This window comes from Carex rostrata, chromosome 14, assembly GCF_964058835.1.
Source record: "Carex rostrata chromosome 14, lpCarRost1.2, whole genome shotgun sequence".
NCBI classification, from domain to species: Eukaryota; Viridiplantae; Streptophyta; class Magnoliopsida; order Poales; family Cyperaceae; genus Carex; species Carex rostrata.
In genome coordinates this window covers 6,085,427-6,098,509 of record NC_135931.1, presented here as the reverse complement: position 1 = coordinate 6,098,509, position 13,083 = coordinate 6,085,427, and the positions used below count along the sequence as shown (strand labels likewise).

At 34.8% G+C, this 13,083-nt stretch overlaps 1 protein-coding gene across 2 annotated transcripts; it reads right to left on the bottom strand.

The window, feature by feature from the left end:
• Positions 1–2,715: 2,715 nt before the first annotated feature.
• On the bottom strand, positions 2,716–11,894 carry FRA1 (P-loop containing nucleoside triphosphate hydrolases superfamily protein). 2 transcript variants are annotated; one of them, XM_078315241.1, is made up of 24 exons: positions 11,344–11,894; positions 9,710–9,856; positions 9,315–9,464; positions 8,957–9,216; positions 8,663–8,850; positions 8,088–8,212; positions 7,966–8,002; positions 7,780–7,871; positions 7,553–7,663; positions 7,130–7,234; positions 6,900–6,993; positions 6,438–6,565; positions 6,255–6,353; positions 6,043–6,150; positions 5,763–5,960; positions 5,600–5,671; positions 5,400–5,493; positions 5,280–5,311; positions 5,057–5,154; positions 4,485–4,580; positions 4,099–4,320; positions 3,696–3,864; positions 3,447–3,602; positions 2,716–3,351 (listed from the first exon to the last, which is right to left on the bottom strand). In XM_078315241.1, the coding sequence occupies exons 1-24, from the start codon at positions 11,464–11,466 to the stop codon at positions 3,136–3,138; spliced, it is 3,120 nt and encodes a 1,039-aa protein (XP_078171367.1). In that variant the 5' UTR covers positions 11,467–11,894; the 3' UTR covers positions 2,716–3,135. The 2 variants fall into 2 exon arrangements, with proteins under 2 accessions (XP_078171367.1, XP_078171368.1); XM_078315242.1 differs by having other exon boundaries at positions 6,438–6,556; positions 11,344–11,604.
• Between the last annotated feature and the right edge of the window lie 1,189 nt (positions 11,895–13,083).

Below are 13,083 nucleotides of genomic sequence, written 5' to 3'. Positions count from 1 at the left end.
CAACCTGAACGATTGTAAACATAAAATATTTGGAGTTGGTGCGCAAGCATGCTGCACGCGACAACGATATGACGCACAAACACGTTATTCATTATTTAGATTCAACGAAGCGTACACGAAAATTCCGGTGTACATATCCAAAAAAATAAATATTAAAGAGAACCAAATGCCTATTACTTTCAATACACCGTAGTTTCCACTCGGAGCTCAGTGTTTGAGCATTCAAATTTCAACAACAAAAACCCTAAAAAAAAAAAAATCAATCTGAACGGAAATTTGTATTAATACCATTTAAATAAAAAAATAAATCAAAACAACATTGAAATTAAAATTAGAGAATCTATAATCATAAATATCATTAAGGTAAGCCGAAATTTTTATTAATATCCAAAAAAATTCAAATTCTATGCGCTTTTCAGCAGAATTTCGAAAAATACCCAAACCGGTGAGAATCTCACTGGTTCTATAATTTCTTTCCAGTGAGATTCTCACCGGGGTTTTTTTTTTTTTTTTACAAAACATGAATTTTTTTAATTTATTTATTTTTCTATTGAAATATTATAAATGTTTAATATATTTCTTTGAAAATAGATGGAATACAATATAATTTGATTTATTAGAAAGATTGCGACAAATAACTCGGATCAACATTTTTTTAGGCTGGATTTTTCGTGGCTGTAATAAATATTAATATATTTTTTTATGTGCTATTGGAAAAAAATAAATATGCTTTGAATTTGAGTTATTGATTGCGGTTTAAAAGTCACTTCTAGGTAATATAGAAAATATTGTGATCTTTCTAGTACATTTAATTTATAAAAAGTTGTATCTATTTTGAAATTTTTTTTGAATTACAATCATTAAATAATTTAAAGTTTCTTTTTTCAAAAAAAGATGCAACTTTTTATAAATTAAATGTACTATAAGGATGACAATATTTTATTTATTTACTTAGAAGTGGCTTTTGAACCAGGGTCAATAACTCAGAATCCAAGTATTTTTATTTTTTTTTCCAATAACACAAAAAAATATTAATTTTTCTTACCGCCGCGAAAAAACCGGCCTGAAAAATATCGATCCGAGTTATTTGTCGTAGTATTTCTAATAAATCAAATTATATTGTATTTCATCTATTTTAAAGAAATATATTAAACATTTTTAATATTTCAATAAAAAATAAAAAAATTAAAAGTAATTCTGTTTTGTAAAAAAAACACACACACACAAAACCGGTGATAATCTCACCGCAAAAAAATTATAAAACCGGTATGATTCTCACCGGTTTGGGCATTTTTCAGAAATTCCGCTTAAAAGTGGGTATAATTTGAAAAAAAAAAAAATTTGGATATTAATAAAAATTTCGGGTATATTAGATTGCATTTTTGCCTCCGTCCTTATTATTTGTAACATTTCAACATATTTCGGTTTTGATATTATGAATGAAAAAATCGGCTCCATCCATCTCGATCTCTCCATTTCCTTTCGCATTACGTTCTATCTCCTCACGTCTCCTTCAAAACATTGGATATATTCATAAAAAAGGTAAAAAACGACACGTGAAAGGAAAAAAGGTTATATTTTTCGAGACAAAAAGAAAGTGATGCTAATCAAGAATTGAAAAGAGATTATTTGAATGTAAAATTGATCCATTGATGGAAGAGAGGCGAAAGTAAATTGATTGTGACAAAAATGATATATCAACTTCGAAAATGACAAATCAGATTAATTAGGTGACAAGATTGTAGAATATGTTGGGATAAATTTTCAAAATAAATCGGATACTTGAAAGAAATAAATCAAAATAAAATAAATTAAATTAAAAGGTTAATATTCGGATTGTACACGAGACACTGTCTTTAAACATATTCTCTTTCATCGTGCAAGATGAAACTTCAACCAAAATAATATATCATTGTTGTTCTTTAAATACGTCATGGAAATAACTGACAATAACTCCGCAATATTCAAAAGTCGATCAGAATTTGATTAATTGGAATAAGTGAAAATGGAGAATAAACTAAAAATACTTTCTGTGGGAGTAAATCAAAGAAAGGTTTTATATTCCTTCTATCTTTTTAATTCTGTCAACGTAGAGCGAAAATAGAAGGGGTTGCGCAAATATATATACACAAAAGGTCAAAGAGACTCATCAGAGCATGAGAAATCAATAAAAGGTTAAGATGGCCTAGAGATAACGCCTTTTAGGCTTAATTGTTCTCTCGGATCCAAAAACAGATATATAACAGAGAGAGCGCCTCATTAATTAAAAAAAAAAGAACTGAAAAAACGCATCACAAAGATTAATCAATAATAAATGGTCATTAGCAAAATAAAATCACAATTAAGAAAATATATTTTATGTTCAACCTCAGATATGATTTAAATATCACAAATGGAGATTTGAGAAAATATATTGAACTGCAAATTTCGAGTTTTCAAACTAAAGTTTCTACAGAAACAGATTGTCTTATGACGAATATGACTTGTGTGGCAAACATTTTGCATGCTCTGATGAACAGGAAAAAAAAAAAACAGAGAGAAAATCGTGGTAATTGTATTTGTTTGCAACAAATTTGAGCATAAACGAACTAGCTATATTAGACTAGCAAAAACAAAATCGACAAATGAAGAGACCTATAGCAACGCTGATTTTAATTTTGATAGTCAGTAAGGCTGTCAATACAATTACAATTACACAAACAAAAAATCTGCACATTCAGGGCATCAACAAATGAAACATATATTATTGCAAGCAAACCCTAGCAAACCAAACAAATGTCAATCAACCTCCTTACAATATTTATAAAAAAACAATGTAAGAAATAAAATAGGCAAAACATATATAGCACTGCCTCCACACGTCAGATATCCGTCTGGGAGTTCATTTGCCAGAGGCGAAACCAGTTTAGTATTTTCCTTGGTGAGATGTAATATCTGAATTCAACATGCTCATGCACAAAAGAATGTTGCCTTGTGCTCTCTTCTCTATATGCATGTTTAGCTGTAGATGCTTAAAATTTACACCTAAAGCGCATTACACTATTATAAACATTTACAGAGCCCAATTATCAAGGCCGAGTTAACAAAAATTGAAAAGAAAAAAAAAAGTCAGGGGTTTGGAAGCATTCCCTTCCTTCATACGACCTTGTGGAAAGAGTGAGGTCTAGGACGGGACCGCATGATTGTTTCATCGCTGTGGCGAATGACTTCAGAGAGCTTCCAGGGTTTTTGCCATTTCCATTTGAATTGTAACAACCATTGGTGGTGGCTTCTTTTCCATCTCCATAATTTTCCAGATTGGCCGGCCATCGCTAGCTTCTTTCCAACTGGCAATTGCGCAATGGGTACCATCTGATTTTTGTTATTAAAAAAGGGCAAAAAAACTATTTGTTACAACTTGATACAAAATAAACACAAAGGATGCAAGGATTGTAAACAAAGGAAACCTTGAGAGTCTGGTTGTTAAATGTGTGATTCTTGTTGCTCGGGCTATTTGCAATTCCTGCTGAGTACTTGAGCTGTTTCTGTGCAGGTACCGCAACTGGAGATAGTGGTGTACCACTTTCGTCAGCAGAGTGCTTGACTGAACCATTTACATTGCCCTGAAATTTACACAGTAAACCGAGCTGCTAAGTTACTTATCTTGGGGTATTTTTCTTAAAATAATGTGAAACTTTCCAGAAATAGAAACTTACAGGAGAAGGAGGGGGTGTGGCAAGTGCTGCTGCAAAGGTTTGCTCCCTCTGTTTTATGTATTTTTCCATCTCTTTCCTCCTTCCTTCGCTGTGCCTCAGAATTCCCACAAGCTCATTCAGTTGTTCCTTGAGTTCCTTTATCTCTGTGTCCTTATCTGCTATCTGGCATCTATTCCCACAAGCAAAATAAGACACAGCACGTTTGTATGATTATTTATTTTATTTTTTTTGAATAAAGGGCCCTGGTACACCCTAGCATCTTTTAGATACTGTTCTCGAGAATTGAGCCTGCGTCCTCTTGGAAGAGAGACGAGGGCCCATGCCACTGCACCAAGCCCGCGGTTCATGTTTGTATGATTATAATATACTGAAGTTAAAGAAAGATCAAGGTAAGGAAACTAACCTGGAATCAGCCGCAATATTGAACGCATACTGGAGAAGGTTTTTAGCCTCAGCCATGGACCTCAGTTGGTTCCAGCGACTGCGACCAGAGAAGGTGCGCTCCCTCTCCTCAGCCTCTGACAACTGAGAGGCCATTGCTACCAGTGTATTTGATGAAATGCTCACCATACTCTCCAGAGATGCTATCCTCGCCATTCTTGCATTTGGTGACATGTTGGACACCCTATACAAGATTGATCACAAATCATAAGTGATATCACATCACAAAAGCATATGACATGACGATTAGCACAATAGATTAACCAAAGAGAAAGATTTGGATAATTTGGTAATTTAAAATTTATTTCTCGTGTCATGAACTAAGCAAAATTTTAAACAGATATTTACCTAGAACTTCCATTCTTGCCCCTTCCCGGACTAACAGCACCTGAAATTGCATCCTCCTGCTTTAAGACTGCTAGCTCCTCAGCAAGTGCAGCACGTCTATCCAACCCCCAAGAGAACATAAAGCAAATAGTCAGGAAAAAAAAAGCTAAAGCAGGAAACATGTAGAAGTGAAACTGTAAGTAAAACAGAAATCCTACTAAAGCGGGTCCTCTCTTAGCATGTATACAAAAAAAAAATTGTAATCAGTTGGGTAAAATTGAATAGAAAAAAATGACATAGATGTGCTTGTACTTTTCTGCGGCTTTTCTTCTTCTTTTTCTCTATATTTTTTTAAAAAGAAAAACTAGAACAAAGAGAAAGGAATAATAGAGGTGTATTTTACTCAGCACCTCTTTATTTTTATATGAAGCTGGATAAATTACCATGTGTGCCCATGATTTAAAATTTATTTTCATCATAAAGGATAATACTAATAGATTACCAATTAGAAATTATTTTCACTGTTAGGGAAGATAATAGTTCGATTCGCTGCAAAATTACTTATATAATTAAGAAAAATGTAAAATACTGACAATTGGCTTTGCTTCTCATATTCATTTCGGACTTCATGGACATGCACCATTACTTCAAGCTCCTGGTCCAGCCATCTTTGCAAAGCTTTCTCGCTCATCTGAAATTTAACAACAACAATTACTGCAACTATAAATACATGCTGGTATTAAAGTCGACAAGGATCTCTGGTGAGATCAAAAAAGCAATAAGAAAAATATCAAGCAAAAAGAATGAGCAAATTACCAGGCTTGTTGGAGAGCTGCCATTAGACATGCCTGCTTATGTGAAAAGATGTCTTTAGAGTTTAGACTTTCCTTGTATCTATTTGATCAAGAGTAAATAAATAAATTAGAAGACAGGAACCTGAATTTTCTCTAGCAGATGATTTCCGGGCCTCTAGAAGCTCTTTTAGTTTCTTGGTCGCCATGGCTGCCTCCTCGGTTTTCCTATGGAGCACCTGTAAGAGTTATGATATATATATTTTTGCAGTTCCTCATTAGTCTTTGAATTCAAATTCAGTGAGCCTCAAGAATAAATGTAAGGTAGAAGCCGGTAGCTCTTACCAGTTTTTGTCGCTGGTTCAGTGCCTGAAGCTTATGGCGCTCATATTCATTTCTCCTTCCTTCTTTCCTTAACTGTTTAAAAATACAAACCAAGGATGATCAAATTTCCATTTCAATTTATTAATCAATCTTTTTTTCCTTCTTTTGTTTGGAAATAGGTTACCTGTAGAAGTTCCTTTTCACGACAAGCCTTCCACTGACGGAACTGTTCAGCCTCTTGCTTAATTTTATGCTGCAATTGAACCTTTTGTTGCTTCATAAATTGAATCTCCTCTTGTAATTTCTTGGCTGCCTCGTCACTTTTTTGTTTCTCCTTCAAAAGTTGTACTTGGTTTTCCTGTTTCTTTTTCAGATCTTGAATCTGGTAGAAGTAACACCTCAGGTCAATTTGAGAAACTTTTTATTATAGTAAGAAGATCAGCTATTTTGATCTATGGAGACACCTGTGATTCAAGGGACTTGAGTTTCTGCAACTGGATATCCCGCAACTTGTTTGCTGGACCATCTGCATTAAGACTCTCCACTTCAGCCAACAACCTATCTCTTTCTTGCTGAAATGTTTTAGCTTCTTAGAATTAGATACAAGACAAAGGAAAAAGGAAACAAGGAGAAGAATTTCCGAAAATGAGTATAAAATGTTTGAGCTGAAACTAACCTGAACAGCTCTTTTTTCCTCTTCAAGTTCCATGAGTTTCTTCCCGAAATGTTGTTTGAGTGCAAGCGTTTCGATTCCTCCATACATTTTCATCTCAGACTGTCAAGTTTTAAAAGGATTTTTATTTAGCGTCCTTTGTTTTAATAAATATAAGCTTGCTTTTCAGGAAACAAAGAACAATACCTCTTTTTGTTCGAGTTGGCGATTTAGCTCACTTAACTCCTTGCCCAGTGAATCTTGCAACATAGTGTGCTCCCACTCTTTTGCCACCTCTTCTTCTATCTCCTTGTTATTACCACTTTCTGGTGAAGCTTAGGAAGATGCCAAAAACTCAGCCAATTAAAGAAGTGCTAACAAAAACATTAAATGTATGAAAGCTTCTATGTATTTATTTAGACAAGCCCTTTTTAGTATTTGTTAATTGGAGGCCTAATGAACTAACAAGTTTTTACAAAATCAACCTTATTGTTGGCAATCCCATGGGCCTTTTTTACAAGAGATTTGGAGGTTTAACTCTATGATGTGCTTTTGAAGAAAGAAAAAACAAAACAAAAAACAGAACACTATGATGTATTATAGGAAAACAATTAAATAATGGTTATACATAGAATCCTGAAAAATGAAAAAATGAATTGAAGGAAATACCTCTTAGAGGGTCAGCCATTTGAACATCCAGCAATTCTGTGCTTGATAGGCTCCTTTTGAGCCCTTCTGCTTTTGGTAAGCAGGTCCCATTTTTCTATAAGAATGGAGGAATAAAATTGATTACCACATTGCTTTTTCTTTGGAAAAGGTTACTTCTTATGGAAAATATGATGATAACAAAACTACAAGGCAGCCAAGGAATAATTTGACAGTGAGAATAAAGGGTGCACCTGAATCTCTGTTTCAACCTGGCCTGACCGGTTGCGATGTGCATATAGTTCCCTGCATAATTCATCATTTGTTGCCTCTAGCCATGATATTTTTTCCTTGAGCACCTACACATAAACAAAGGAAAAGGTAGGAATTTTTATCTGATATTTAAACTTGTATGAAAAGGAGTGCATTAATTGTGAAGGTCATTTATCAAGAAAATGAAAAACATATATCTAATCACTCGTGTAGAAAAACTCATTGATGAATGAATATTCATTACAGCTGAAGAACTTTTAAAACTGGCTAAGTTCTGCTTGCTTGAATTACCACATAAGTTTGTGTAGTATAGCTAAAAACCCACTGCCACCAGCTAGGTATAAAATTTTGTACATAAATGGATAGATGCAGTGGGCTCAACGACTATGTGAAATTTTCCTTACTTGAATTTCATCATGTCGGGTTCCTCCTCGAGCCGAAAGTAGCTCTGCTTGTAAGTTGTCAATTTGCTGTCTCATCCTGTGCATCTCATCAGAGATTGGATTTCTATTCACCTGTGAAAATTCAAGATAAAAAACAAAACAATAACATCAGAAATTACATAATATAGACAGTCAAAAACTAATATCAAAACTGATGACTTTTTATATGCTAATGAGTGAGTACTTACAACAGGCTTATTTTGAATATTGCGAGCACGATTGGCATATTTTAATGTGTTCAGTGTCTCCTCTGCATTAATGTCTGCTGGGCTGATACACGCTGTTTCACAACAAAAGAAAAGAAGAACAAGAGATCAGGTACGTTTGACATGACAGTACTAAATTAATTATTTACAAAAAGTATCTTATCTTACCTATCATGACAGTCCTGCTATTTCCTCCAAGCGAGTCCTGCAATAAGATAATATTTGAATTACTATTGAATAAATAAAAAAAGGAATGTGAACTCTTGAATGAAATAATTTCCTAATGAAACCTGCAAAAGCCGAGTGAGTTTGCTATCCCGATAAGGAACATGAGCTCCTTCTTTCCTCTTTTTCTCATCTCCTAGTGCACTTATAACATTTCCAAGTGCCAGGAGTCCTTTGTTAATGTGAACCCCTGAATGCATGCAAAGCATTGTATTGTCAGCATCATCCCCACAAAAGGGGTTAAAAGAGCTAATAACATGAAAGATTTTTTAAGTATCACCAGTTCTTTACACAAATTAATTGTGACCTCCCCATTTTGATCCCTTATTGTTCTCGTGTTTATAATTTCAGTCTGACCATTTTTTACAAATATAACAAGATCTATCACTGAATGATATTTCTTTATTAATGTAGAAATGACTAAATCAATAATTGCATTTAATCATGAATTAAAATCTCGGACCATCTTTTTAAATGAAAAATTACCACATACACAACAAAATGGTACAAAGTTGGCTTAGGGATCAAAATGGAAAATTTAAATTTCAGGGACCAAGAATGGAAATGCAGATATATCAGGGGCAATTTGTCTAATTCATCCAACAAGAAACATAGGAAGAAAGAAGAAACAGGAATTTACCTTCTTTGAAGCGGAGGCCGTCAGATCCGGTTCGCTTAGCACGTTCAGAGCCGGCAAGATCCACCAAGTGGAGCTTCGCACAAAGGTAATCCTCATTTAATTCCTCCAGTCCAATTCCCTCACAACTTACTATTGGATCCATCTTGCGCATCTGCTCCAATGTGATAGTGAAGATTGCATGCGAACGACTATCCAGGTCCCAACAAAAGAGTAAAAGAGTATACAAAAATCAGGAGGATAGAAAGAAACGTTGTCTGTTACCTTAATTGAAATTAAGAAAATGAAGGCAGTAACCTCGATTGATTGTTCATGTTTGTACTTCCAGTTGCACGATTAAACGAACCTTGGTCCAAGCAAGTCGCCATCTCCTTTTGACATGCAACATGGATCTCAGTTGACCCAGAAAGAGTTATTACCCCATTAGATGCCTCGCGGATCTGAACTGGAGGCTTACCAGGGACATTTGCAACCTTAGCCATGTTCCCATTTCCATTCTCTATTTTTCCTACTGCTAGTGCTGGATCCAGCAAGTCTCTCACCTCTTCTTTCAAAATCTTCACAAAACAGAAAATAGAATTATAGGGATGTTTTACTGATATATGCAAAATATAGAATGATCACAGTAACAGAACAAAACCCTTTAAGTTGGTACCTCAATGAATGAGACTCGTAATTGGAAATCAACTTGGTGCTTCAACTTGTCAATCTTGTTGAACAAGGCATTCATTACCTGCTGGATCAGCCCAACATGAGACCCCTCTCGGCATGCAGTTCCCATTGTATATGTTTTCCCTGATCCAGTCTGCAGAGTTTTTACCAAGAATAATATTTTCTCATTTAAGGCTCAAAAAGGACAAGTTCAGAAAAACTAAATCAGGAAAATGCATATCAGACAAACGGGTAAAAAAATTCATGAATGCATCAGGCAATGATTTCTCCTCCTTGGACAAATCAGTATTTTTTTTTTTTAACATTTGGTTGAATGTCGGGTCTCAATTTAACAGCCCAAGTCAAGTCGAATTAGAAAATCTAGTGCTTATAGTTTACCTGACCATATGCAAGAACAGTAGCATTGTACCCTTGAAACAAACCATCAACAAGAGGGGCCACACATTCGTCAAACATGGCAGAGGATGGTGTACCAGCGCTGCCATACACATGATCAAATGTGAAAGAGTGTGTACCAATTTGTACCTGCACATTGTATCTAAAATAATAAGCATCATTTCTGTTTATCAATAACATAAGAATATTTTTGCACAAAGAGCATTTTTTTTTTTTTTGAAAAAAAAAAATTTCATAATGCAAGTCCTCGGCCTGAGCAGCTTAGTGGCCCTATAGCTAATTGAAACCAAATGCTTATACCCGGTTATTGGTTGGAACCACTCTGACCATATGTGATCATATCAGTACTTTTAAGTAATGCATAAAAGATACACAAGAAGGGGAGCAATAATGCCATGAGGGTGGGTAAGGAGGCAACAGCATGTTTTCATGTGGTAACTTATCATTCTATTATCAATTGATGCTATCATAACATCACTTTGCAACCCAAAATCAATAAATGGCATGGAGATTAAATAATAGCAACTAGATTATTGGGAAATTAAGTTGCTGCAATTAGCAAATTAAGCTGATTGAACACAAGTTGCAAATGAAAGGAAGCAGGATAGTGGAGAAATAGTTGGCAGATTGGAAGGTAGTGAATGGAATTAATTAAAGATTAAGATAAAGATATCTAAACGATTCCTAATCGAGTGGCCAAATCTATTGACTAATGTGGCTCATGTGAGTCCTTGTGACAGAGTGTTTCTTAGAAGCACACAGATTTTACTTAAATTGCACAAGGAAGCTCAGTAGATAAATTATATTTCTACAATATTTTATAGAAATTCCATTTTCTCAATATTCTCAAAAAAGAAACGTTGTGAGATATGAACAGAATGCAGGGAAGGAAGGTTGATTTCAAAAGAGAAAAGGTATAATTAACTGAACAAAAAAAATGTATTCAACTTTTCTCGTAGAATCAGTAAGAAGGCGCTCCCAATTTGTTTAAATTTCATAGAAATATACAGGAAGGAGAAGTTGCTCAGATAAATAAACAATATCAGTAAAGTACATGGTAAAAATGATTGCATTACAACAAAATGGTGTCATGTGGCCTTATTTCCCAAGGAATTGAAATAGCTTTGCCCCAAAAAAGACCACACAAAAGTGGGTGTAGGTACAAAATATAATCTCTGAATCAGAACAAAATTATAATTTAAATTAAAAATGTTTATAATCAGAGTGAGTGAACTAAAGAATATTTAACATAAGCACACAGATTTAACTAAAATTGAGTTTATTACCAACCGGTAAGAAGAAAAAAAAAAAGAAAACAAAAGAGCCTCTCGCTTCCACTCTCTTTTGCTCATGCAAATTTCTGGCACAAAAATTGCACAATATCCACAGTCCACACCTTAGCAACAACATGCAATATTGAAATGCCATCACAATTGACTTGAATTTGCCCAAATCAAGTACCCCAGAAAACAATATACAATAAAAAGAAAACTTTCCTTCACCCAAATCATTAAACAACAGATCATCCAAACAAGGAAAAAATTAAACGAATATTGAAGAAGAAGCTTAATCAAAGCAAGAGGAAAAAAAAAAGGAGCAAAAGAGAGAGACAAAACCTGTGGTTGTCCCGGGGGAACACAAACACAATCTTTACATCCTTGTAATTTCTCATCGGGAACTAGAGGTCTAATATGCACAGCTACTTTTACACAACAATCCTCCCCATTCTCCATCGTCATTTTTCTTCTTTCACTAAATGAGACACTTCACAATTGTAAGCCCCAGTAGGCACCAATTTACTTGGGAAAATACCCCAAATCCCAAACCCAGAGCAGTGGAATCAATAGTTAGATCAGAGAAAGAGAGACAAGGATGATAAAAAGGGGTGAGAAAGAGATGGCTGGAACTGCAGCAACAGCTATTAATTATGGTTTCTTGGGTTTCACTTCAAGCTCCAGCATACCAAATGGAGGTTGCAGGGAGAGAAAGAGATAGAGATTGAGAGATGGTGATGGTGGCAGTGTTGGTGGATGGAGGTGGAGGTGGTTACTCTTCCTCCCTGGGGAAAAAACGGACTCCTTTTCTTAATATTTTATCGTTTCAATGAGAGAGAAAGAGGAAAAGAGAGGAAATGATGGGCTTACAAGAGAAGAAATAGCAAAGAGAGAGAGAGAGAGAGAGTTGGTGAAAACGAGGAGGTGCTGCTACTTTTTTTTTTTGAGGAGGTGCTGCTACTAAGAGTACTCTGTTTATTATTACTGTACCTGGGTACAGCGACATGGCATCTTCCATGAATTATACATTAATCGTCATTTATTATTAACTAATCTCTGCCAACTTTTACTTTTTCTCGCTTTCTTTTTCTCTGATTTAGAATTAGTTGGTAATGCGTGGGTATTTTTGTTCGGGCCTCCTCGTGTGAGATACTGTCAGTGTCTCCTGCAGATTTTGGCGAAATAAACGAGACGAGACGAGACTCTTGTTTTACCTCTGTTAAAAAATAATTACTCATGATTGAAAAGAAAAATGACAAGCTTTGGATTCTCTCTTTTTTATTTTCTTTCGATTTTGATCAAGTGTTAGATTCTATATCCATAATTTATGAATACTGGGACTTGGACTCGCCGACTCGGGACTTTCAACAATTATTCCTCATCTTCGTTTTTAATTATTTATCTGTTTCTCTGAACTAATTTTGTTGACCTCCTACAAGCTTTCAATAATCAAACAAGAGTCTAAAGATACAGTAAGTAGATTATACTTTTTTTTGATGAAAAATTTGGAAGTCAGGCTCCCAAATGTGCTTTTACTTGAGCAAATAATATATGACCTTAAAACATAGTTAGCTGTGTTTGATGTAAAATTAATGATTTATAAAACAGGATAATTTAATCCGATTCATCTGAAATGGATCCGGACCGTCCAATATTTCCAAATACCGTTGTATTATTTCCTGCCGTACCAGTGTATGTGTAGCCGTGGAAAACGAACCATGGTTGAACTAGGCCCAGGTTAGGCTTGCTGAGTCAGACACGGTCCCCAGTGAATACCGATTCATTCTATTCATTGGTTTCAGAGCTTCAGTACATGACCACCCCCACAAAATAATTCAGCAGTACCAGTACAAATTGTTTATTTGTTTTCCTTCTGGAAAATTTTACCCACGGATCACGGTAATGTAAATATTATCTTCTTTGGTGAAATGAAATCTGACGGTACCAACTAGCAACGGTAAAATCTGGATCCGAATCCCACCATTTTGCCTAGTAGGCGATAATCATAATCACAAATCTAATGTATGATGAGCCTCAACTAATATTTTTAAGTATCGTTTGACAGATCTTTATACTCACATA

Bases quoted from the DNA above. Each gene is read 5' to 3' on its own strand.
- FRA1 (XM_078315241.1), bottom strand. From the start codon at position 11,466: ATGACGATGGAGAATGGGGAGGATTGTTGTGTAAAAGTAGCTGTGCAT. The intron at 8,851-8,956 runs GTTACTGCCTTC...GGACCTGGATAG, and splicing joins AACATGAACAATCAATCGAG to TCGTTCGCATGCAATCTTCA. The intron at 5,312-5,399 runs GTTCCTGTCTTC...TCACATAAGCAG, and splicing joins ATCTGCTAGAGAAAATTCAG to GCATGTCTAATGGCAGCTCT.